The 27500-nt window shown below is 43.6% G+C and overlaps 1 protein-coding gene across 1 annotated transcript in view; it reads left to right on the top strand.

Annotated features, from left to right (window-relative positions):
* The window catches only part of mrps5 (mitochondrial ribosomal protein S5), a 63907-nt gene extending 43969 nt beyond the window's left edge, over positions 1–19938 (top strand). The window contains exons 6-11 of the mRNA XM_063191680.1: positions 5768–5858; positions 16057–16103; positions 16243–16300; positions 17526–17588; positions 17740–17876; positions 18818–19938. Of these exons, the coding sequence (XP_063047750.1) occupies positions 5768–5858; positions 16057–16103; positions 16243–16300; positions 17526–17588; positions 17740–17876; positions 18818–19042 (621 nt within the window). The 3' untranslated portion in view covers positions 19043–19938. The remainder of the gene's footprint in view (positions 1–5767; positions 5859–16056; positions 16104–16242; positions 16301–17525; positions 17589–17739; positions 17877–18817) is intronic.
* The last annotated feature ends 7562 nt before the right edge of the window (positions 19939–27500 follow it).

The following is a 27500-nucleotide window of genomic DNA, read 5'->3' as shown; positions in this document are numbered from 1 at the left end:
TGCAAGTGGGAGTCTCTCTCTCCGTCATCTGCCTCTCTCTCTCTTTCTTCTCATTTTCTTCTCTCTATCTCTCTCTACCTTTCTATCCATCTTTCCTCATATTTATTCTCCTTCTCTCCTTTCCTCTTTTCCTCATCTCTCTTCATGCTTATGTCTCTCTCTCTCTCTCTCTCTCTCTCTCTCTCTCTCTCTCTCTCTCTCTCTCTCTCTCTCTCTCTCTCTCTCTCTCTCTCTCTCTCTCTCTCTCTCTCTCTCTCTCTTCCTTCATCTAACTCTCCCTCTCTTTTTCCTCTTCCTTCTGTTTTTTTTATGTTTCTTTTCCCTCCTTCATCTGACTTGCTCTTTCCTCATCTCTCTCTTTATATTTCATCATCTTTTCGTTCCCTCTCTCACGCTTTATCCCTCTCACTATACACTTTGGGCCTTTCTTAAAACCTAGTGCAGTGCACTTCCAAGTGTATCAGCCTAATTAGTCACACCCAGTGATTAGATACTCTTTGGTGAACTCTACGGAATATCCAATCACTGGGGGTGACTAATTAGGCTAATACACTTGGAAGTGCACTGCACTAGGTTTTGAGAAAGGCCCTTTGTCAGTCTCTCACATCTCTCTCTCCACCCCCTCCTCCTCCCTCCTCTCCGGCCACTGTTCAGTGTTTCCTTTCAAGTCAAGTCAAGTGTACTTTATTTTCAACAATCTACGTAAATGGGTTAGCCATTTAAGTTTGAAATTGCATCTTCTATCGGAGTAAGATACATCCAGTCCATACTTTTCCTGGATCCGTGTGATGTCAGGTTAACTTCCCCTTTAGTTAGGAGACCTTTGGAGACTTGAGGTTTTAGAAGGAATGGAGTTCCCTCAGTGTTGTAGATGGCAGTAGCGCACCGCACATCTCATGCAAGCCAATCGTCACCAGACTACAGAAAGCGAAGAAGAAGGACTGGGACAATGTCCCCTCAGGAGGCCGAACCTGAGCACACTCCTTTGCATTGGGTAGACGGCGTATAGGGTATTCAAAGTAGCCAGAGACGGTTTAGGTCGAGACGGGACAGTCGCCGCCGTCTTGTTGACGCCTTCGGGGTGCCATTTCGTGATTAGTGAGACCAGATCTGAGAGTCAATGGGGAAAATGAATGGGGAAACTGAGTACAGGACGGGAGGGAACCCAGCAGTTGTGAAAACCATATGGTTGAAACCGACGTAAAAAGTTGAGCAATCTAGACTGCTTGATTGTGTCATGCGAGTCAAAATAAAGCTTTTTAGGCCACTTTTCTCACGATTTTTTTGACACTGCGCAGGCGCAGTAATTCCATAACGGCACGAGAGTGACCGCTTTTCACAACTGAGCATGCGCAACAATTTGCGTGCGGCGATGCAGCTAGATGATTGGATGAATGGCAAAGCAGCTCAGCAGGCAGTTGGTTCTTGTTGCCAGAAAGGCGGGAGATGTGCGGGTAGACGCCATATTTGCGTTACGAATCTTCATCGTTAATTTCTATGAACACTTACGATTCTAACATATCTCCCCTTCCAAAAAAAAATCTCTGAAGTAGCGTCCCTGTGCACAACCACTGCCCAGGTGCTGGTGAAGTGCATCACCACACAGTGGTATTCTTTGCTGGTATTTTATTTGGTGAACAACACGTTTCGCTGTTGCTTCATCAGGTTCACTCTGACATATCAGGTTCACTCTGACACTCTGGCGTTTGGGGTATCTTGCTCTACTAGAAGATGTTTGGTTATGCTACTGTACGCATCAGAGAGAGTAGAGAGAGAGAGGTTCCATTGGCCCATTGTTTCCGGGTTCTATTATTGCAAGGGGGAGGGGGGGGAAATCCCCCTTTAGGCAGACCTAGGCAGACCTAAGGACTGTTCTATTCAATGCTAGTATTATGTCACGCCCCTTTAGGCAGACCGGAACCTGGTCATGTGCTGGTGCCCATAGCAACCTATTACATTGGCATATCTCTATATACTTAAAGAATCTCTGGTACGCATGGCTCAGCTCTGCTCCGCTCCGCTCTGCTTTGTGTGTTCTGCTGCCCCTCCTCCTCCTCTGTGTTTGGAGTGAGGAGGCTGCATGTAGACCAGTGGATCTGCTGCTGCAGCACAGTGCTGTATTGGTGCAAGTCTGCCCCCTGCTGGTTTAGTGTAGTCAAGTTAAGTGTACGTTATGGTCAAAAATCAATGTAACAGGGTTAGCACAGAAGTTTCAAATTTCGCTTGAACAGTCTCCGATGTGCAGTTAAACTAAACATACATATAAAACATTGACAAAAATGACCTACACACACACACACAAGACAATTTAAGACAAAACGTGTCACCAATGCAAAGTGGAATGCTCAAATCCAATCTCCTAAGGGGGGAGTGATCCTTTCCCTATTTTCTATGGCATTAGGTGATGGCTTGCATAAGATGTTAAACGAGTATTAGATTAGGGTTAGTTATTTTGAAAGTACCAATTTACTGTATTTGAAGATACTTGTGGGCCACCCTGATATAGGTAGTTCTCTTGAAATGTTTAGTAGGCTTACCATATTGCATACATGCATTACATTACATTACACTCAGCTGACACTTTTATCCAGCACGACTTAAAGATATTTACAGGGTATTGGTTACAGTCCCTGGAGCAAGGGCATGTCATAGAGGCGTAGAGAGAGATAAGGGTGGGATTCGAACCTGCAACCCTCCCTTCTTGAGACCACCTCGCTAACCATTTAGGTCACAGTTATCCCTTGTCCTGGCCCATTTCCCTCCACAATTTGAATGATTCAACTTAGCTGGCCGGGACCAGCGTGCGGTGCGTCATCATGAGCTATTTAAAATCTGCTGAGTGCTACCTCTGGACGCGGCCCAAACACGAGTTGGGGGGGGGGGGTTCCTGTATTAGCATGCACTCACTCTGTCAGCACTGGGCTTAGCGCTCCGCTAAAAAGGCATTTCATCTAGTGTACCCGTACCGTAAATGCCCAGTGCAAATGGCCCATTGAGGAGCCATTGACATGACTCTTACACCGTCAGAGCAAAAAGCGACACACGCAGACATCATGGAGGTTGTAAAAGAAAGGGGGCGCGGGGAGTCTTGCTATAAGCCAGTTGTTCCAAAAGTGGGGGGTCAAAGCCCCTGCCAAAGTTTCTTTTCACGACACACGGGTGACTCCACTGACTACCAGATCCATAGTTATGATCAAACTTTGAACATAGCTGTAACTGTCACAAAAAGTCTTTGTTGTAAGAGCCCTTCCTGGACTCAAAAAAGGTGAGGTGCTCTTTGGAGGTCTTTGAGGTGCTCTTTGGAAAAAATACCAAGGCACTCTCTTCAAAAGCAAAAAGCCTTTATTCTATGGCTTGGTTTACAATTAACCTTTAAAAAAACTCCGACATGTTTCGGCCGATTGGCTTTCTTCAGGGAGTCAAAATAACTGTCACTGTGTTGACTGCTCATTATGATCAGTCGATTCAAATCAGTTTATTTTCTAAGCCTGCCGCATTTTTCTTTCCCATTTACTTACTTCCTGACAGTTCTTCAGTTTCCTGCCTGCCTATCGATAATGGTCCAAAAAGCTCAAAATACGTGTATATACTTCAAAAAGTGATAAATGCAGCTGGAAGCAAACACACTATTGCAGTACGAAGTACTGGGCAAGGGCGCTGGAACGAATTTTGAAGTGGTGTTGCATTATTATTTCTTAAAAATGTTATTGCTGCTGCACTCCAATCATTTGTCTTCATTAAAAGTTGAGAAAGCCTCATTTAGGGAGTCCAGAAGTGGGGATGCGAATGGACCTATGGTACTGCTTCAGAAAGTGATGCATAGGGTAAATGAATGAATGAATGAATGAATGAATGAATGAATGGTGTAAGTCTACAGCAGAAATTGCATACATCCAACTGGTGAAATATATAGAGAGATGATGACATATGACGCCACAGCAGAGCTTGCACACACAGAACTGAAAATATGAAATAGAGCTGAAATATATTGGGGTAAGGAAGTCTAGAAGACAGAAAGTATGTAATGTAAAGACAACTGTGCAGCACCAGTGAAATATAAAATGCATCTTACTGTATATTAAGCCAACAGGCATAATTAGGTTTTTAGGCTGTAAATTGACTTACAGTACTTTGTCTTGATTAAATGTCTTCTCCAACCTGTCATCCCATTCAGAAAGTTCGGAGAAACACTGGTACTATTGTTTCTTGAACATTTCTTGAACATTTGATTAGTTTGTGTGCGTGCGTGCGTGCGTGCGTGCGTGTATCGGTCGGTACGGTAGACACTGCCCTTTGTCTTTCTAGGCAAGTAGGGGTGCACCGATATCACTTTTTTGAAAACCGGTACAAGTACGAGTACATTAATGTGTGTACTTGCCGATACCGAGTACCGATACCGATACCTTTTACCACCAAAATACAATAAAAATAAATGCATGGCCTTGTTTTTTTCCACCTGTGATATTTTTATTGTCCATTTCCATGTAGATTTAAATGTTAGTAAATGTATGAGGTGGCACTTTTTTCCATGCTGCTTTCAAGTCCACAGAACGTGACAAGATTTTGCATTTTTTTGTGTAATAGCAGTATCGTTCCTGGTATCGGCAAGTGCTTGACGAGTACGAGTATAATGAGCAGTATCGGGTGCCAATGCATCCCTATAGGCAAGTGCTGTGGAATCTAAAACGAAACTATAACATGATCATGATCACAGCAGTTGAAACTTATATAATGTTATGAAGTGTACAGCACTTCAATGCTATGAAGTGTATGTGCTGTTTTAAATATATGGCTGTAACAACTGAATATCTAATCGGACTGAAATGAATTGGGTTATGGCTGCACTGAAATGACAGATTTGGAAATAAAAATGTATAAGGCGTCAAGGGAAATAGCAGAATGGGTGCTTATACATTTTATATTTTAAGGTAAATGCTTCATTAAATCGCAATTACAGTTGCATAGAAAAAACTGTTGAGTGCAATCTGTAATGGGTTCAAATGGCTGCATAATACTGAGCGAGACACATCCCTGTAGTCCACACTCTCTTTTCTCTACACTCAAGCCTTTTGACACACGGGTCCAATTCAATTCCATTTCAATCAATTTTAATTGAATCTATCCATTTCTCAGAATTGCATAAGTACTCTCGCACCCCATTATTTGATAAAGCTGTGAAATACGTACGGCCACAGAGACTAGAACACTGTAGGCTACTGAACCATGCAGTATGAGGCGATATCAAATTTGCAGTAACTGCAATGTCCAGACCTAATACCACAAATTTGAATGTTTCAGTTTCAATGTTCGCATAGTTTCTCGGTTCTCTGTTTCAATGTTCGCATAGTTTCTCGGTTCTCTGTTTCAATGTTCGCATAGTTTCTCGGTTCTCTGTTTCAATGTTCGCATAGTTTCTCGGTTCTCTGTTTCGTATTAACTGCACTTTGCCTTTATTGGGCAGTTCTGTCTTCCCTCTGCCTGTAGCTGGTAGTGGAGTGGAGTGTGGAGAGTAGAGTACAGCGCAGTACCTGCAGGCGTAGACAGTAGCCTGTAGGCATGCTGTCACCAAACCAGCCTGACGTCTAACTTGCTGTGTGTGCGTGTCTGTGTGTGTACATGCATGCGTGTCTGTGTATGACTGACAGATGAAGAGTGTGTTCAGCATGACGGCTAAGGAGGGCAAGAAGAGGAAACCAGAAACCAGCCTGACCTCTAACTTGCTTTCTCTGTGTGTGTGTGTGTGTGTGTGTGTGTGTGTGTCTGACAGGTGAAAAGTGTGTTCAACATGACTGCTAAGGAGGGCAGGAAGAGGTCCATCAGCTGCCTTGTCGCCGTGGGCAACGGGAACGGCGCTGCAGGTGAGACCAGGGGGTGTTCACTCACGAAACTTGCTACTAGCCACAACTGGCTAACCCTAACCACGGGACAGTGCAAAATGAATGGGTGTCAATGGAGTTTTTTACCATTATAATTTTTGTGATTTTTTATAATTTTTTGTCCTGAAATATTAATATTAAGTTCGAAGCTAGAAATAATAAGACCCCATTTGAGTAGCGTTTCGATTATTTTGCGCCACTAGATTATTATATACTGGGTCACAAAGCTCAATTTTTATGGGGCCAAACCCATAAACATTAGCACGATGCTAGCGAGTACAGGTTGAAATCTTCTAACCTGCTGTAAAACTACACACCTGAACGATTTGTCAATACAGCCTATTGTTAAACAACAGTCATAGTGCTTACCAGGAATGTTTTGTTGATAATATTTGTGACTGGAAATGGCAGTAGCAATGTATTTAGCATAGGTTCCCCTTTCCATTCCATACATTTTCCCACATGAAGGACTGGCCTACGCTCGTTACTGCAGTATGCATGCAAAGCTAACTGGCTACAATGGGAACCAATGAGACTGAGCCTTCTCCCTGTGTTCTAATTTCTCTGGTGAGACTCAGCCTCATGGTATACTTTGGGCCCGCCCCTCTCTCACACACACCTCCTCTCATTGGCCACTCTCAGAGCCAATCAAGTAAAAGTTAGGAAGGCTAACTCCATTGACCTCCGTTTTCCATCTTTACACAATGATTATGGCTCATGGAGCCTTTGACACACAGATTTCCATTGACATAGTTCCAAAATAGCTTCAGGACGTGAGTGTCAAACACAGAAAGCCATCGGCCATACATCTGACCTCACTGAGGAAGAAGGTGCACAGACAGTTCACTGCCCTGAAGAAGGCACTCATGCCGCTATGCGTGGGCCCCTTTTTTGATATGTCCATGTAGGACCTGTCATATTAATAAAGACATTTTAATTTGGAGTGCCTTAGTCAGAGAATTTATTCTCATTTTTTGATCCTGGAAGTACCATATCTTGGACTAAAGAGCACCCAAACCCAAGAAGCCAACAAACTATCTGGATAAGAGCACGCCATACTCCACAAACTGAAGGTGCACAGACAGTATTGGGGTTTTTTTTTTTTTCTGTTTTATCGGTTTGACTTGTAAGAGGTGAAGTAGGGTACAAAAGGTCAAACTCTTTACCACTGGAAAGTTCAGGGTGAAAGTATGGCATACAGTGATATGTGAGCATGAGGCATATACAGTGGTGGTCATATGTGTACATGCCCTGGCAGAATATATGGGTGGGAGACGTGACGCCTTGTTTTTTCGTAACATTGGTTAAAAACCTACAAAACTGTTATTTTCCTTTAAAAAGCAAATGTCAATGAAAGAAGATGTGGTACATTATGTTTCATATTAGTCTTAGATGAGAAGAAACATTTTTGTTAAGATTTATGTAAAAGTTTATATGTCAAATTTCCTGCGGTGTGACGTAACATTAATGAAACAATATATAATAATATATATATAAATTAACCAACAACATTTTGAATAATGTATGAAGCATTTGGCATGATTGCATAAATCTTAACTTTAGATTAAGATATGTGAATGTGGAAAAAACTCAAGACAGTAATATTAACTACAAGTTCAATTTCGTAACACAAATTGCGTCCTGTGGGGTGACATGTATGTCAATGTTTGTGAATGGGCAGCTGCAAGGCCAACTACAAGGGTCTTAAAGACTGGCTCCTAACCAGTCAGTACCTCAGTTATTGGAGAGTGCTGTGGAAGTTTAAGGTGACTCTTAACCTCTTAATATGTCTTCATATTGCAATCTTTCTGTCACGCAATGCTTAAGTTCATTTTATGGTGTCCTGTGGTGTGACTGCTCTTATAGGAGGGAAAAAACGTTTTTTTTATTAATGAAAACACATATTAAGATTAAACACAATATCATTATCAAGTTAGCATGAGCTCAGATGTCAGTCATGTATACAAAAGGATTAAAATGGCCATAACGCAGTGAATTCCCTGTGGTGTGACTCCATTTTCCTGCGGTGTGACATGCCTATGCTATGTGTTGATGCAGGACATATTTTCCCAAAAATGGCAAAAATAAGGTGAAATTCCACAGGCCACTAAGTGCTTTATTTTTTCTATTTTTTTCCAATTTTTATCCATCATTTTTTTCAGGAATTTGAAAAACTTTTTTTTTTTTTTGCGTTACGCCCTTAAACGTCAACCACCCATATGCTTTGTTAGCAATTTCCTCATAGAATGTGAATAATTACACAAAACATTTTTTTTTCACTCATTGCTAGTGACTGGCTGAAGATAGTAATTTATATACTACAGAATTCTGGAGAGTCAGTGTATGAAAGTCAATCTTGATCCATGCTTTATTACTTGCAATGATGCATCAAAGGAGAGAGGTTACAGGCAGTTCAGCAACAATCTCTAAATTACACAGAAGTATACAAACTATATATGCAGTTCAAGATCAGGGGGCATGTCCCAGTGGGACAGCCTTAAAATGAATATTCAACAAGTTAAGAGTTTCTTTGTTACCAACAGTAAGACCATGCCATCTTCTACCCATCAATCAAGAGCACAGACGGAGCCAGACACTACAGGAGGCTATCTCTAATATACACAGGATGGCTTCTCACCTGGTGGTGGGAGACTGAGAGTCTGCCCCCCCAGGGATAAGAATTAACATTCATAGTGGCCAAAAGGTTCTTAGCATTTGTTTGAGGGGAAGATATGGCTCAAGGTGGCCAACAGCCACAAACGTAATTCACATACCAAAAGACAAGAGAAGAAATAACTTCAAAGGTTCAAATGGAACACATTTCTCAATTACCTTCATTTCCCCCTTTTCTAGTCTTTATGACTTGAATATTACAATACATTTAACAAATAAAACAAAATGTCGTCACACTCCCGGGGAGAGGCGAAAACCATATTGAGTCAGTGTAAAACCACAGCTTTGCCAATTATTGTGGAAACCACTGAGCTTTCATGGGAAAATTCCATCTCCGATGCCAAGAAATTGGCCATCCCGGGTTGGTCAGCCGTGAGTGGATGACTGAAATGGACACACGGAATCCTACATAATACAAAGCGTCCGGCAGGAATGTAGATGTTGTGCAAAGTCCTTGTCCTCTTCCTGATTTAATTTCCTTGATGCGTTGAGTCTTGAGTCAAATCTAGAGGTCAGGGTAGACTGCCTGAACCTCAGGATCCTAATGCATAGGTTTATTGTGCCCGCAAAAGGTCCTCTATTGTGTATATGTGGATGTGTTTGTGTTGCTGGCCAGCGTGTGAGCGTGTGTGTGTGTGTTTTCGGGTGTGAATTCACAGTAGGTGCCTGCTTGGCTTCACTCCCAACAGAAATGGGATGGTGTTTACTCCGATGGGATTTTGTGGTGGGCCCCCTTTTGGCTGTGTTGATGTGGGGATTCTGGTGATGTTAGTCCAGCTCCCCCTTTAGAGAGCTGTGAAGCATGGTAGATTTCCTGCTGAGCTGCTTCTCAGATGGTCACTTTCACAACGTAGCCCTAGAAATCTGAAACAGACCTTAAAAGGTAGTTAGTTATGCAAACGGTTTTACTTGAGGTAGATGGGCCCATCAATGTCGTCCATTTCCTAGAGAGAGGAAGCAAGATGTTTCAGTAAGCACGGATACTTCATATGGCGCATTGAATGCAGATTGGAGTGGCTCTTGGTTACCAAATAATGTTTGGCATCATTTTTTTTTCTTGCTGTTTAAAATGGGAATTGGAACAGAAAATGTTTACCCTTTGATTACCTTGTCCTCCAGGAGGATAGAACATTCCAGTGTTTTCATAATGTCCATTCCTAATATGTGTCCCGGGTTGCATGGGCCCACCCAAAGCTGAACCCAGAAGACCTTAGACAAGGGAGGAAATGTTAATGGAACAAGCTCAGACAAATGAAAAGTTGCACACCCTCCCAATCCTTCAAAAGTATTTGTTCTTGTAGTAATGGGCAAATCAAGATTAGTAATTGAGACAGACGCGCCTGTGTCTACTAGCATAGTGCAACCGTGGCCTCCAAGTGTTGCGCTGACAAAAGGACGAATGTCTAAACAGGATCTAACCAGGGAGGCTACCTGGCGCTAATGTTCATCAAGATTGGACCTGGCCAAAATTCTGAGGAGGGTTAACATTTCATCAGTGAGGGCGGAATTTTCAGGCTTCGCTCCTCTATTGTACTTATTCCGGGGACAGTCTCGAACAATATGATCTTGACTCTGACATTTGAAGCATCTGCTTTGAGACTGTATGTATGCAGGGGTGCTTTGCTCAGCCAATGCTGCTATCTCTGATGTCATATTATGACGGGCCACAACGGTTTCGGCCCTATTACCCCAAGCCAAAAATTCAGTCCAGTTGGCCAAAACTGGGAGTCCTGTCCTATATGCATGCGAGAAGGTCTCATTCAAATTGTTAATTGCCATGTCAATCACAAATCCTGACTCAAGACGAGGTGTCTCTGGAACACAACTTGCCAGAGTGCGGTGAGTTTCAGCAAAACGAGTGGCCCAGACAGAAAAGGACTCTTCTGGTCCCTGTGGGCATTTGGACAGACATGTAGCCGACTGATATCCTCTGCCTAAAATGTCTTGGGCTGTGGTCTCACACGTGTACAAAAATCCTTCCCAGGCTTGATCAGAGTCAGGCATGATTCTAGGCCAACCAGCATTGGTGAGAGGTGAGACATAGCCACGAGGAGCTTTAGCCTTGATTATAGTTATCACCTCATTGAAATCAAGCGCAAAGCTGATGACAGCATCTTTGAGTTTAATCCAGAAATCTACGTTTGGGTCTTGTGATTTCAGTGGGGGCAAGGACTGCAGTATGTGGCCAAGGGCCGAGGGTGAGATCTGCTCAGTAATCCCAATGGAGCCAGGGACTCCTAGTCCCTTGTATGTAACATGACGAGGCACTTGTGCTCCATCGGGGTCTCCCGGGGCAATTGGCCTAATGGGAGCCATTTGCATTAACCCATTCACACCATCCCCTATGGCAGAGGGGTGACGTGAGGAGGGAGTGGGGTAGACACCGTTTTGAGAGGGGGTTACAGCAGCAATCTGAGTGTTCGACATGTTAATTTGGTCAAAGCATTTCTCAAGTTTATCCACATTCTCAGACATCATTTGTGCATAATCTGCTATGCCTTTACGCTCTGCTATGTCCGTTTGTGATAATGTGTTTGTTATCTTGTGGGTAATGTCTGTAAGACGGTAACAAGCATCCTTCATCTGCTCTCGCAATTTATATAACGGAACAGGCTGCCCTGTTGGGTCTGTCAGGTACCCTTGGGCCTTCTTTGTCCACAAACAAACAAGATATCTGGAATAATGTCTCCTTTTCCGCTCTGATTTCTGTTCCAAAACCCATTCACTAGCTTTTCTGACTCCCCACACTGTCTGGAAGCCATCTTTGATCATTGCAGCTAGAATTTTCTCATGCTCCTTATCATTTCCAATTGCAGCCATAGCAATCTGCACAGACAATGGAACCTTATGACTTGAATCTAGATTGTCCATCATTACTTTCCAAGTCTCCACAATTAATCTTATTAAATCTCACTTGCAGAGAAATAAAATCAAAGCTAGTATGCTACAACTTTATGAGCTTCAGATAGACCACTTACACACCTTCAGTTGACAGACAAGTACTCAAATCAGCTATGTCAAAGCTATACAGTTTACTTTGCTATTGCCAGATGAATTCAGTCATCAAACTAGTCTCCCAACAGTTCCTGGCGCCAGGATATTTTACGTAGGGCCAATTCTCACGATCCGAGAGTAAAGCTCTTTGTCAGGGAATTGCCTACAGCTTTCCTCAAAGGTGCCGTGTCGTAGGAACAGGCAGAGATGAAGAAAAGATAGATATTTAAGACAGAAAAGAAAGAAACTCTACCTTTCTACCACACCCCTACTAGGTCGAGTTTGTGGATCTATTGGACTATTCCTAATAGTCACACACCTTAAAGAAAATTAAAATTTATGTTATATCTGTATAAAGATCAATTTTCAATGAAACAGAACTCTGACCCCGTCAACTACAATATTACAAGTAATAAGGAGCGACCCAAAAATCTTCGTCAAGATTATGGCGTTGGGAAACCAGCTTCAGGACCTTAACCACGTGACAACAGAAAATAACCACTTAAATATACTCACCAAGGATAATGTTTCTGTCAACCAAAGGTAGTCTGAATTTAAAACACCCTCCACAGGAAGTGAGGTCACATTGGATGATGTCACATACAGTGATAGTCTTAGCCAATAGCAATGGATAGGCAATTTCAAATCATCAGTTTGGGGGAAGGGAACTTCAGTACATCCTGATGCCATATCATAAGCAGCATGATTTGAAGACTATTGAAATGGACTGTAAGAATTTTGTCATGACAGAATTGCAAACGAGTTGACTCATGTGACGCATGTCATTCAGTTCTTCATGTAAAGCAATGTGAAACGCGTTGTGTGTGCAGACGAGTGTAAAAAGAAAAAAAACGTAGTACTCTTCTTCTTCATCATCAGGCTCCATCTTCTTCATATCATGTGGCCTTAGAGGCCAAGGCAGTGGAGCAGGCAATGGAACGTTACTGAGAGAGATAGCATCATACACTCAAGTATCTTAAAATCATTCTACACACATCAATGTTCACAACAAGCATCAGTGTCACCCAGGAAGATCTCATAGAACATGGAAGAATCAAAACAAGAATAAAATAAAATGAAATGGCAAAATGTGTCAGCGTGGGGACTGTCTCCCCCTTTCCATCAACTTCAAAGACACATAAATACAACACAGAGAAAGTTCCAATTTTAACTGGATGCCTTGAAATAAACAAAAGAAAATCAACAGGTCAGTCTACCACTGAAGGTGTGAAAAGGTGGTCTCTTAGCATAGGGGAGGGGACCTCCCCCTTCTGGCACCTTGAGACACAGAGCAGGGAAACAATCTAATCCATTCGAAACATTTGCCTTGTGTAAACTTAAATTTCAATCTTCAATAGGCACAGGCAAAGAAGGACAGGCAACAGGCCTTCCACACATTAACTCCTAGGTACAGTCAATCACCACCCATCCTCCACTGAAAGTAAACAACTCACGGATCCTCTCCCCCTTTGCAATCTGTGGGGCATTCCAGCTGTAGCAGATTGGAGAAATCGGAGGAGAACAAATAAACAAAAATTAAAAATGCCAAGGGAGAAAACAATGACCGCCGAGATGTGCCACGCTTATTCACCCAATGTGTCTCAAGCAAAGTACCGTCTTGTCCTCACCAGATGTTTGGCTGGGTAACGCCAACATACATGAACACCGCAAACCTTACTATAGTATTGCTTGGTACACAACTTCTGCTTTCCTCTCAGAAGTTCAAAACACCACTGGAATTCCCATCAGTAGATAACCCTCAAGCCAATACAGAAAGTAAGTTTAGATTGTTCAAAACACATCCTTTGCATAGTCAACGCCAGCCGTCTTTCGCACTTGGAGACACACGGTTCACACTCGTAGGGGACTCTTTTTGCTTTCTTTGGCGAATGCACACAACTTTTCTGAAACAAAGAACAGGAAAACTTTGCAACTGCAAAGCAGTATCTTGGATTAAAACTTGAAAAAAAAATCATGGGAGGATGGTCTCGAAGCTGGGGGCATGACTGTACACTAGAGTTAAGGTTTGGTGGCTTAAAAAAAAGAATCTATGGCAGACTGACACAAAATAAAAAGAAAAGGGTGAATCATGACAGAAAGTCATACATCTTTCCAAATTCAATTTGTGGTTGGGAATATCCTTGTTTTTGTTAAGTTTCTTTGTCTTAAGGTCAGCACTCTGATTTTAGCTTTCTTTAACTTCACATTGAAGACGACACTCTCACAGCTATGTGGGTGGGGGAGGGGATTTCAGGTGGGCAATTGAGCTTGGAGGTGTGAGGGGTTTTCAAACACACAATAAACAGATGCTGGCCAGCGCACACACACACACACACACACACAAAGAGACAAAATGGCGGGAAAGGTTCAAGGCTAAACATTCCTTTCATTGTGGGGTATCTGAGACATTGGCTGCTCAAAATCAATCAAAATGGGTATTTTGTAACTAGGCACCCCTGCCTCCATTTACTACAGTTGGCCAGCTAATTCTGATTGACTCTGAGCAGTTGCCACTGATAGACACATTGATAAAATTGCTTTAGATCAAGACATGGGTGAGGGGTAAGTTGAGAGAGGAAAGGAGGAGACAAAGACAGCCATGGCAGACACAGACAAAGAACAAAAGGCAGACACACGCATCTGATTCCAACACTGCACGGAAGTCTAAAACACAACATTTTGGAGCTAAAATGTGATCCCATGCACACCTCTAGTTGACAGAATAACCATTAGGCAGGCAAATCATTGAACAAGTCTTCTTTCCTTTCGCCCTGGGCCCAAGGCTTCAATTTCTGGCAAGGTTACCTTCACAGATCTGGCCTTTTTCATCCAGCTGCACCTCCGGGACAGAGTAAAGCTCTAGTCCCAAAAAACAAGAAGGCCCCTGCTGCCCCCCGTCGAGAGCAAAACCACAGTGTGTCAAGTAACAAAGTCAAAGAGAAAAGGTAGACAATGTATAGATAAGATGAGTTAGAGGACTCTGTCACTGAAACACACACTAGGATCAGAATCTAACAGAACAACATAGGTAGTCTTTTTCACCTACCATCTGTTTTTAACATAGGTAGTCTTTTTCACCTACCATCTGTTCCATCAAACTCTTATCCTCTTGGACTGAAATATTAGGAATAATAATTTAGTCCGGTTACCAATCTCACGTTAAGATTCGGCCAATCAGAAAACTTGCCCAAGAACCCAACCTGCATTCTTCAAACAAACAATCACAATTCTGTCAACAAAAGGGAGATGAGATCTTACCATTTGCTCAGTCAGGGAATCCAAACTTCAAATCCATTAATCCAAATTTTATCGTCTCGGTCCGAACGTCCATCTGATAGTAATTTTTATAGCCTACTACAGAATTCTGGAGACTCTGTGTATGAAAGTCAATCTTGATCCAGGCTTTAAGGATGCATCAAAGGAGAGAGGTTACAGGCAGTTCAGCAACAATCTCTCAATTACACAGAAGTATACAAACTATATATGCAGTTCAAGATCAGGGGGCATGTCCCAGTGGGACAGCCTTAAAATGAATATTCAACAAGTTAAGAGTTTCCTTGTTACCAACAGTAAGACCATGCCATCTTCTACCCATCAATCAAGAGCACAGACGGAGCCAGACACTACAGGAGGCTATCTCTAATATACACAGGATGGCTTCTCACCTGGTGGTGGGAGACTGAGAGTCTGCCCCCCCAGGGATAAGAATTAACATTCATAGTGGCCAAAAGGTTCTTAGCATTTGTTTGAGGGGAAGATATGGCTCAAGGTGGCCAACAGCCACAAACGTAATTCACATACCAAAAGACAAGAGAAGAAATAACTTCAAAGGTTCAAATGGAACACATTTCTCAATTACCTTCAGTGAAGACATTCATTAGCAATCGCTAGGATGCATATAGTGAAGAAGAAACGTTAAAAAACGATTTGTAAAAGAAAGCATTGTTAAAAGTTTTCACACTGTAGACAGTGTTGAAAGAGGGAGAACTGAAAAGAAGACATCTGTTAATAAAAAAAGGAAGAAAAGAAGGAAAAGAAAAGAAAAGAAAAAAGTGGCCTATAAAATGGCACTACCTTTACCAGAACAGTACTCTGCTAAAAGGTTAGACCTGTCCGTCACGCTCCTGCTACGTTTCGAGAACATTTCATTATTGGATAACCTGTGTCTGTGTTGTGGTGCGGTCGTTGCCTTTGCGGTAAAGGTTGTGGTAATATTTGGGGGGAGGTTGCCTGGAAATGTTGTCTGATAATGTTAATGTTATGAAGAGCTAATGGAACAGATGGGGCCACGTGCTTCCCCAGACGACTGGGATTAATCATGGCGGCCAATTTGCTATCTCGCTCGCAGACCCCTCCTGTATCAGCGCGCGCTTGGCCCCTCTGTACTGATTGCATTGTTATGCACAATAATAAAAGAAACCTCCTGTGTGTGTGCGCGCGTGTGTCTGTGTGTGTACGTGTGTGCGTGCGTGCGTGCATTTGTTTTTGTGTGTTTGCTTGTGCATCATCACAGGATTTGCCTTGGGGAAAGCTGCAGACAGAGTCACAGCATTGAGAAAAGTAAGTGTGTGCGTGCGTGCGTGTGTATGTGCGCGAGCGTGCGTGCGTGTTTATGTGCATCACCTTGCATGGTGTATCTCCTTAGACCTCTGTACCTGACTCTTAACAATCTCTCTGCGTCTTTTGTTTCCGTCTCCAGGCGAAGAACCGAGCCATCCATTATCTGTACTATATTGAGAGGTACAACAACCACACCAGTAAGTCGCACTCAAATCCAGACTCAAAACTCATCTGTTTCAGATAGCCCTATTCTTTATGATGTTTTAACACTTTTGTTTTCTCTTGTGTTTATTACATTCTATGAACTTTTTGATGTGTCCTGTTTTTACTGTTGCATTATCTTTGTATGTATAGTGTCCTTGAGTCTTTTGAAAGGTGCTTATAAATAAAATGCATCATCATCACGTATTACATATAATATTGTTGCTCACTGAGGGCCGCTGAGCACAGTTCCTTTGGGCTGAGGCGTGGGCAGAAACTATGCTGCTGTGACGCGCTAGCTCTCTCTCTTTCTCTGTCACACACACACATTCACACACACACACACCCTGCACACACTCTCAGTTACACTTGCACACTCATGCTCAGGCCCCCTGCTAGGAAAGCAACTGTTCAGTTTGTGTGTGCGTGCGTGCGTGTGTGTGTGTGTGTGTGTGTGTGTGTGTGTGTGTGTGTGTGTGTGTGTGTGTGTGTGTGTGTGTGTGTGTGTGTGTGTGTGTGTGTGTGTGTGTGTGTGTGTGTGTGTGTGTGTGTGTGTGTGTGTGTGTGTGTGTGTGTGTGTGTGTGTGTGTGCGTGTCTCTGTGTGTGTTTGTGTGTGTGTGTCTCTGTGCGTGTCTCCGTGTGTGTTTGTGTGTGTGCCTGTGTGTGTGTGTGTGTGGCAGGTGTGAATGTTGAACTCCATAACCCCTGCATGTCATTCGGCTCATAATTTGGCCACGAAAGTAAACTCGCACAGGAAGTGCTGCTCCCACAGTATTACACCATCCACCAAAACGCTATAATAAAGGGCAAATACTTAAAAAAATAATAATAATAATAAAAAATAAAAGATCTTTCAAAAAGAAAAGTAGTATGGCCCTGCCGTGGCTCAAATGGTAGGGCACTGCACTACAACACCGGCGACCCGGGTTCAATTCTGACCCATAGTAATTTTCCGACCCTTCCCCATCTCTCTCTACCCACTCATTTCCTGTCTGTCTCACTGTCCTATCTGAATAATAAAGGTGTAAAAGCTAAAAAAAAAAAAAGTTTTTAAAAAAGAAATGAAAAGTAGTAAATAAATAAAATAACTGGCTGCTTCTGTGCCTCTGTGTTGCCAAATAAGAGCTTGGATGTAGGGGCCTGAAGCAAATTATCTTGCGAAGGTACCTTGAACTTAACTGACATCAAAATCCATTCTTCCCCCCTCTGTTTTGCCACAGTTTACCACGACATGGAAACAAAATTCAAGAGGACCACGATACGCATGAAGAAACAGAACAAAGGTAACAACAACAACTGACTTGAATATTTGTCTTGCAAGATACAAACAAGCAAAGCTGTGAGGTTGTTTTTCTGAGAGAGAGAGAATAAGTTAATTTATTTGACCATTCTTTGTATGACCATTCTTTGTATGTGTGTGTTGTGTGTGTTCAGGTTACGGGTTGCATTGCCACAGAGCGATCATTACGCTGTGTAAGTTGATTGGCATCGAGGACATGTACGCCAAGGTGGAGGGCTCTGCCAACCTCCTCAACATCACCAGGGCCCTGTTCAACGGCCTGGCCACACAGGTGAGGATGCCACGCCAGAGAGGCTGCGACCAATGAGAAAGGTCCCTGACTGACGTAATCTGGGTGGTACTCAGGGTTCTAAATTAACACCTGCCAACCGGTCAATTCTGGTGAAATTCTTGTGAAAAGATTAACATCTACAGGCCATTTTGGTTAGTGATGAAAAAAGTTAATCTAGAGCCTCGGTGGTACTGCAGCTCGTTGGCGATTGTGGGCAAGTAAAAAATGAATGGGTTTCAATGGAGCTGCCTAAAATAACTTGCCAACGATATTTATCATTTTCCGCCAAAATATTAATATTACGTTCAAAACTATTAATAAAATGTTCAACGGTCTGGCCACACAGCTGAGGCATGTCACGCCAACGAAGCTGTAGTACGGGTAGGCGATATGACAATATGAAACTGTGAAATCGAGTACAAGATTGTCTTGAATCTGCCAATGTGAAGAAATCATATAGATTGTCTTGCAGTGAGGATGTTTACATTATTGTATTTCGATTGTGCACTTAATGCCTAAAAGGCTGCCTAAAATAAATTGGCTACGATATATTTTTTTTTTGTGTTTTTTTTTCCCCAAAATATTAATACTTTGTTGTTATGAAGCCAAATCCATATTTTCTTTCTTTCTTTCTGTCTGTGCTCCTTTGTCTCTCTTTCTGTCTTTCTCTCTTCCGTTCCTCCCTTCCTCTCACCCTCTCTTTCTCCTTCTCTCTCGCTGTCCTCCTCCCTCTTCGTCCCGTCGTCTCCTCTCTCCCTCTCCCTCTCTCTCTCCACCTCTCTCATCCTCCCCCGCTCTCCTCCTCTCCCCCCTCTCTGTCCTCCTTCCTCTCCTCCCCCTGTCTCTTCCTCTCCCCTCTCTCCCTCTCTCTCCCACTCTTCTCCCCCTCTCTTTGTCCTCCTCTCCTCTCTCTCTCTCCCTCTCCAACCCCCCCTCTCCAGGAGACGCACCAGACACTGGCGGACCAGAAGCGCCTGAACGTGGTCGAGTTCCGGCCCGAGTGCGGCCCACTGCCGATCGTGGTGGCGCGGCCGGCGGAGGGGGCTCGTCAGGAGGCGCAGCAGGAGGACGAGGTGCCCAACACACGGCTGGACTGGAAGGAGGTGCAGGCGGCGCAGGGCATGAGGAGGTCGGTCTGGGAAGGAGTCAAGAGGACCATCTGGTGAACGCAAACGCAAAGCCCAAGCCCAAGCCCAAGGAGAGACGAGACAAGACAGCGGTCCACACAGATACTGCAAATATATACACATGCTCACACTCAAACACACACACACACACACACAGCTACTGCAAACAGACATGCAGATACACACACATACACACACTCATAAACTCACACACACAGCTACCATTCATTAACATACGCACACAAACGCACTCACACTCATGAACACACAAAAGCACACACACATACAGACAGCTTCCACTCATCAATACACACACACACACACACACACACACACACACACACACACACACACACACACACACACACACACACACACACACACACACACACACACACACACACACACACACACACACACACACACACACACACACACACACACCAGTCGCCTGTCAGTGCCCTGCGAGGAGCCTCCAGATCATACCCACCCCTTTCTGCTGAGGCCCTTTGAAGGACCCACTCTACTGTACTGGGGTTTTTTTCCCATCCTGAAATCGGACCTAAACATAAATTTGGACTTGATTAAATTTGGACTTGGGTGTCTGAATGGGACCGCATATGGACTGGTTTCTGGTGGCTGTACCCCCGACTCTTGTGTTGTTTGTGTGGAGATGATTCATTTCGTTTGGGGACTGTGTGGAACAGGGCAGCAATGCCTCCGTCTGGAAGAGTTCTGTTCTGCGTTTCTCGAGAACGTCTTTGCTAACTAAGTTAGCAACTTACTTTGTTGCAATGCAATTTCCCATTGGCAACTTTCTAAGTTGCTAACTGATTAGCGACGATGCTTTTGAGAAACGGGGTCCTGTTCTGCGTGTCATGTTGTTGTAATTATGAGACAGCTGATTAAAGTTTTAAGCCGCCAGGCTTAGTTGACTCTTCTTGTGTTGTTTTTGTTTATGTCTGTGTGCGTGCGTGCGTGCGTGTGTGTGTGTGTGTCTGTGTGTGCGTGCGTGTTGTGGGTTGCACAGACTATTCTTGGACCTGTAAGCATGAAATTGAAAAAGTGTGTGTACGTGTGTCATGTGTGTGTGCACTCAAGCATTCTCTCTCTCACGCACACACAAGCAAACACCAAACCACACACACATCCAGCCTGAATCATACACCTGCTTTGTTGTCCTTTCCTTTAACCTCCATATTTTATTTTCCCCACCCTCACCACTTACTGACTGGTATACTTTTTGTTTGATGGCTTTTGTGCGTGCGTGCGTGCGTGCGTGCGTCTCCCGGTTTGGTGTTTGTCTCCTAAGTGGACCCCTGGGGGACGGTGGCGCGTCTCATGCATAATGCAGACATCTCTCTCTCTTATTCTCTCTCTCTCTCTCTCTCTCTCTCTCTCTCTCTCTCTCTCTCTCTACTCTCTCTCCCCTCTCTCTCTCTCTTCTTCTCTCTCTCTCTCTCTCTCTCTCTCTCTCTCTCTCTCTCTCTCTCTCTCTCTCTCTCTCTCTCTCTCTCTCTCTCTCCTCTGCAGGGGTCTTGATGATGATGATGACTACACTCTGCCCATTTTATGACGCCTGGCATCTTTAGCCGGTCGTTTTAATTCCGCTTGAAAACATGCACACACACACACACACACACACACACACACACACACACACACACACACACACACACACACACACACACACACACACACAAAGCCCTTTATCAAGATCTGGGAATGAATCGGCTGTTTGTGCTAGTGCTAGTAGGAGCTAAAATCATGTTGAAACACTCTTCAGAGGTCCAATGTTAAAAGGGGGTAAAGTAGAAGTGTTTTGAATTCTGGAGTGGTGACGTTGTGAAATGTGTGTGTTTGGCTGGATAATCAATCTTGTCTGGTCTGTTATTTCATTGGCATGCTGAAGTTGAGTGGTGCATCACTGCCCCCCAGTGTTTTGTTTTGGTATTAATTTGTTCAGCCAGTGAGGATTACAGTCCAACTGGGAAACTCAGACTCCCTTTGTCATTGTGACACAGCACTCCACAGCACACAAGTGAACACTGCACAGAACGAAATCGCATTTATGCCTCACCCATCCAAGGGGGCAGCCCCCAATGGCGCCCCTAAGGGAGCAGTGCAGCGGGACGGTACCATGCTCAGGGTACCTCAGTCATGGAGGAGGATGGGGGAGAACACTGGTTAATTACTCCCCCCACCAACCTGGCGGGTCGGGAGTCAAACCCGCAACCTTTGGGCTACAAGTCTGACGCCTTAACCCATGACTGATGAGAGAAACACAACACTTCCAACTCTTTGCCATGTTTGTTCTCCTTATGCACTGTGCGATACAGCTGCATTCATGTAGCCAGGCCACACCCTCCTAGTGATGCAACACCTTCTGTGTTGCTTCTAGTCAGGCCAAGAGCAATGCAAATCTCCTTTCTGATCTCCCGAAAGACCGGGAACTCCACCCACTTTGTCCGACACCAGTCAACCAGTAGTACACCTAGGGAGGCGGGTCAACCATGCCATTTGGGAAACGTTAATGGTTGTGCTCTTGGTCAGACCAAGTCTCGAAGAGATTTGGAAGTCGATGATAATCAGGCTAGCAGTCATGCATCCACAAAGCAAATATTGCAATGTTGCCATACCATGAAGGTAAACATGAATGTCCGCTCACACACACTGCTCCCGTGTTGCTTTTTTTTATTTTTCAAGTGAGCGCTTTCGAGCTAGTCGCTCTTCATCAGACTGCATGACAAGTTTGATGAAGAGCGACTATAAAAAAAGTATCACAGGAGCAGTGTGCGGACATTTATTTTCATCTTCATAGTATTCTGACCTTTCGTCCTGCACCTGCGTTTTGTATTTGCGCACCACTATCACTTGAATGTTGCAATAACAACAATGTTGTACCGGTAATAATAACAATGTTGCAATGTTGCAGTAATTCAACGCTAAGAGCGAAAGACCAAATATACACTGCAGAAGTGTTTCATTAGACCCTTTTTAGTGTTGAATTTATCACCATTCAACAGTAGGAGTCAGCCTATACACTCTTCTGTAGAGTTTAACCCATTTTGTCTAAAGCCCTTTTTTGGAAAGGGTGCCCTCTGCCTATTAAATCCTAAATAGCTGAGCCTCTGAAGCTCATACAAACATGAAATGAGTTACATTTAAAAGCTAGAACCCTCGTTTTGCCTTAGAATATCTTCATTCAGCTCTAACTTACCCACATTTTTAATAAAGCAGCTCAAATCTCAATAACCTGAATGCGTATATGTGTCTCCAGGACACAATGGGTTAATTGGCCCTCGTCTGTAATTGTTGAATTAACTGATTGTTGACACTTAATGGTAATATTGACAGTGATGTGCACCTTTTACCCAGTAAGTTTGCCATTTTTACTCTGTAAGTGGCAGGGACTGGAGCCTTGCCAGGATGTTGCAAAAACTTCAGGAGGATAATAAATGTTTGCTTTTCCCTCCGCGACTCACCTAAGAGAGCTCTTGGCTATTCTCTCAAGAGTATTTGTTTGCCGTGTAAACTTAGTCACAAAGGGTCTATTGTACCGTACGTATAGCCCAGGGTTTCTGCCTCTTTAGGCAACTTGGAACCCAGGGCATGTTTCTCGAAAGTTTAGTCGTAAGCCTGTTAGCAACTTGGGTAGTTGTCAGTGGGATATTGCATTGCAAACAACAAAGTAGTTCATGTAGTTAGCAACTATTGTTTCGAGAAATGCACCCCAGACTGTTGAATTTTGCTACGGTACTACCCTGGAGCTCAGTCTGGTTTAGTTTGACAGGTTTTTGACAAATAAATGATATGGCTGACAGCATTAATGTAAGACCTTTATATTGCTGATGTGTTGAGTTAAAGGTGCACTGTGTGGGATGGTGGCCAGAGAAGGTATGCTGCTCATTGAAACTGAAGCGTATTGCCAAATTTGATCTTTTCATGAACATTTACCAAGTAATAAGCTAATATTTAGTACAGTAAGTGTTACAGCTAAAAATGTCCCTTTCTGGAAATCCAAACTGACTGACATGATGATCCACCTGTTCATATATGGAATGTGCATCTTTCCCAGTCATAATGAATCCTTACCATAGAATTTGATGGTGGTGGTAAGTATTCATGAAAAGGGGTAGCCAGGCCACGCCCTACTAGGGATGCAACACCTGCGTTGCTTCTAGTCAGGCCAAGAGCAATGCAAATATCGTTTCTGATCTCCTGGAAAATCAGGAACTCAACCCACTTTTTCGGACACCAGTCAACCCGTAGCAAACCTTGGGAAGCGGGTCAACCATGCCGTTTGGGAAACGTTAAAGGGCAACTCCTGCCAATTTCAATGTGCTGTAGTATTGCTCACGCTACCCTTGACTTCTCAGTACCCGGTGACGCCGCATTTTTTGGCTCAGCCCTTTCCGAGATATGAGCTATTCTAATGGGGGCAACTTTTGTTTACATTTCAAAAAAACATTTTTATTTATTCCCAAAAAGATCCAAAAGGTTATGCAACATCAGCAGACAGCTAGCAAACAGCGATACCTTTTGGGAAAATATTTGGAGTAGGCCTATGCTCATTTTTTTAAAAATGTAAACAAAAGTTGCCCTGCTCTTGGTCAGACCAAGTCTCGAAGAGACTTGAAAGTCGTTGATAATCAGGCTAGGGGTAACATTTGTTAATGGGCAGCATGAATTCTGGAAAGCAACTGATAAAAAATATTACACAGCGCACCTTTAAGACGGCTGATGGAGATAGCATTTTGTTCAGGCTCTGTGTGTCTATGACCCGATGGCCCATATTGGGACTGACACTGGAGGCAGGTGGCTATTGTGCTGAGCAGGAATGGCGGAGCGTGAAGGGGGGTGGGGGCTCATAAACGTGCAAAACAGAAGATGGCAGGACCTGAAAAGACACGGGAGTGGGGGGAAATTTGAGCCGATACCTCCTGCACATGAAACGCTTGTTCGCAACACGTCTAGGGCTGGACTGGCCATCTGTCATAGCGGGCATTTCCCGGTGGGCCCCGCACCCTTCTGTGCCCCTATTTTCAGAAAGGTTTTTTTTTTTACATTTATGAAAATAGGGGTCCACGACGGTGCGGGGCCCACCGGTGAGTCGGTTCTGTGCCACTTATTATGAGGTGGCCCCTTTATGCCAAAAGTGCCTGGGCCTTATTTCTCCCCCAAGTCCAGTGCAGCCCTGGACACGTCGTACATAACCCGTTATGCTAGATGTAACCGGAGACGTGCCGCACCACTTCCCACACTGTGCGGCCGTGGGCCCCCCACACTGTACATGTCAACTTCAGCCATATTCACGCTCAGGGCCGCTGACAGCTTTGGCAGGGCCCTGGACATAGTCATCTGAAAGGGCCCCCCACCGAATATATTCAATGTAATTAGGGCCCAATTATGGGCCACCCATCGCCCTGGGCCCGGGACAGCTGACCCCTTTGTCAACCACCATGTTCACACTGCTGTTAGACGAGACCTCACCTCACATGGCCTGCTCCAGACTCATCTGAGGCTCTTACTGAACACTGTTATTGTGCGGAAAATAGCATGCTAACAGTACAAAATGATTGTGTTTTTATTCAAACCCTACAGCTGCAGCTCTATCCTACACACACACACACACACACAGCCTCCTCCTTAAACCTTATCTCTTGTTTTCATCGGTGTCACTTAAACCATTACAAGTGATATCAATGCCAGTCTGTCAACGTAGGTGTGCGTGTCTGTGAGTGCGTGCGTGCGCGAGTGTGTGTGTGAGTGTGTGTGAGACAGTATAGGGTGCACCTGAGTGGCATGAAAGATGTAGGAGGTTGTGCACACTGTACTGGAATTTTCAATGACTGGTTCCGTTTTTCAAAAATACCAATGGTAGGGCACTCATCTGCTGTAACCCGGCCGGGCCGCCCTGGGATTGATTCCGACCCGGGTCCTTTGCCAGCCCTTCCCCGCCTCTCTCCCAAACGTTTCCTGTCTCTCTCAAACTTTTCTGTCACGAATAAAGTTTAAAAGATCAAATAAAAAATAAAAAAAATTGCATATGATCTGTTTGGCTTGAAAATAAAAAGGCGTCATGTGAGTTTCATTACAGCTCAGATGACACTGCTCTACAAAGGCAAAGTGCAGTAACTCCATATTGTGTCAAAATTGAAGTTTAGACTGAAAATGGCCTTCATTACACCTCCTTTATCTTGTGACAAAGCCTGATGGTCAAGATGTGTCCCCTTTTAGAGATATTGCCATGTCAAACCACAATATCCAACCTAATACCAAGACTTTGAAGGCATTTTTCTCCGTTTCAGTGTTGGCGTAGTTACTGCACTTCTTAAAGGTACACTGTGCAGGAAATGGTCCAAACAGGTACTGCAACTATGCTGCTCATTGAAACTGGTCTGTGTATTGCCAAATTTGATATTTTAATGAAAGTTTACTAAGTAATAAACTAACATGTTGTATTATGGCACAAGTACAGTCATTTTTGCAGCTAAAAATGGCTATTTTTGGAAATTCAAAATGGCGGACCATGGAGAAGATCCCCCTTTTCATGTATGAAAAGTGCAATTTTTCCAGTCATAATGAATACTTAGAATTTGATGGTGGTGGTAAATATTCATGAAAAAGGTAACATTAGTGAATGGGTAGCCTGAATTCTGGAAATGAACAACTAAAAATCTCACACAGTGTCCCTTTAAAGCAAGAAAAAAAGAATTCAGATATCATGCGACATTCACTGATAAGATCTTTAATGTGTGTTCATTTTAATAAAACTTTGTCTTAAAGTCTATTTCTGACAAAAGTGTGAACCCACCCATTCACATACATACGGTATATAAAACAAGTCCCTTCAGTGTAAAGATTGACTTTATAAAAGTTGAGTTTAGTCAAGCGCCATATCTGGTTGTCATTCTTCCTCTTCATTTTTTCTTTTAAAAAAGCATCTGATTATAAAAAAAATCGTATTTTTTGATTTTCTATCCTTCAAGAGTATACATAATAAAAAATATATGAACAATCTTACAATAACTCTGTGTGTGTGTGTGTGTGTGTGTGTGTGTGTGTGTGTGTGTGTGTGTGTGTGTGTGTGTAATCTATTTACGCAGTACTTTGTGTGTGTGTGTAATCCATTTACGCAGTACTGTGTGTGTGAGTGTCATCCATTTACGCAGTACTTCAGAGTATTCAGCTGTTTGTGCTCTCCTATGACTGTTTGACAAACAGTGCTTCACTGACGCGATCAGCAGTTAAAACCGAGCAAGTGTTCCATCTTTCCGGACCAATGGAAGAAGTTTCTCGTTCTCCCAGAATCCTTTGTGTTGTAGTTTTTTTCTGCTGCTCAGAAGGTCTTCCACCTGATGGCCGACATGATGAAGTGGATGAAGTACAGGAGCGTGGCCGTGTACGAGAAGACCTGCAGAGCAAAGTGGAAAGACCATAAATTAGCTTTATAACCCGTTAAAGGATAGTTCCGGCGTAAAATGAAAGTTTCACCATCGCTTTCTCATGCCACATAATGTATCTAATGATGAGCCATTCTGGGCAATGCCGCGCCATGAAGGAGTTAGCTAATTTTAAGCTTTTTGGCGAAAAGTGCAGCCAATGCATCACGGCGGGGCCAATTATAGGCCTATTATTTTCTGATGTTTCCCCGCTATAAACAACTTCAAAAACGATACACACTTCATCACAAAGGTCTCGTCAATCAAACCGAGGCACAGAGACGATCATCGGACCACACAGTCTTTCACTGGCCAGTGTTTTCAGAGGTGTCTCTGCAACTCTCTGACCCGGATGCAGGCTACTCAATCAGGTGGCTAGGTAGGCTAAACATGGTCCGCGGTTCTTACACCGGCTGCGACCGTAAAATGAAAAGCTGGAACCCCGACCGTTTTCACCAACTGCCACTGTCTAAACCAGCCATATTATGGGAATGGCTAATAGCATCAGAAGTGGACGAAACTGACATAAAATCCCGGAGGGATCGCGACTATCATCATTAGATACATTATGTGGCATGGGAAATCAATGGTGAAACTTTCATTTTACGCCGGAACTATCCTTTAAGACACAGAGTGGCAATGACCTAGTCCTAGTGTATTACTAAAGGCCCTGCGTTAATCGCGCTGCTGCCATACTGCTAAAAAACAGAAGGCAAGACATATCAGTGAAGATATGACCGATCTACTTGCGGAGTGATCTCTGAAGTGACCAAACTCGTTGCCACTGGCAGCGGGTATTATTAGGTGGGCATTACAGAAAAGTAGTGACCACCGAACGTTGGGTCATGCACCATTCTAGAGTGCCGTATAATAAGTCATAGTAGTGTAGTCCTATGGTAGCACTACTGGTGGAATGCATTATGGGGCTAACGACCACTTGTCTGATGAAATAGGCCTTTTTTTCCCTCCGTAACATCAGTCAAGTTGCTATATTTGAAACAAAGCAGGAAATATGCTTCAAATGCTTCTCCTGCTTCAAATGCATTGAATTG

The sequence above is a fragment of the Engraulis encrasicolus genome, chromosome 24 (assembly GCF_034702125.1).
Source record: "Engraulis encrasicolus isolate BLACKSEA-1 chromosome 24, IST_EnEncr_1.0, whole genome shotgun sequence".
Classification (NCBI taxonomy): domain Eukaryota; kingdom Metazoa; phylum Chordata; class Actinopteri; order Clupeiformes; family Engraulidae; genus Engraulis; species Engraulis encrasicolus.
This window is presented reverse-complemented; position numbering and strand designations above follow the sequence as displayed.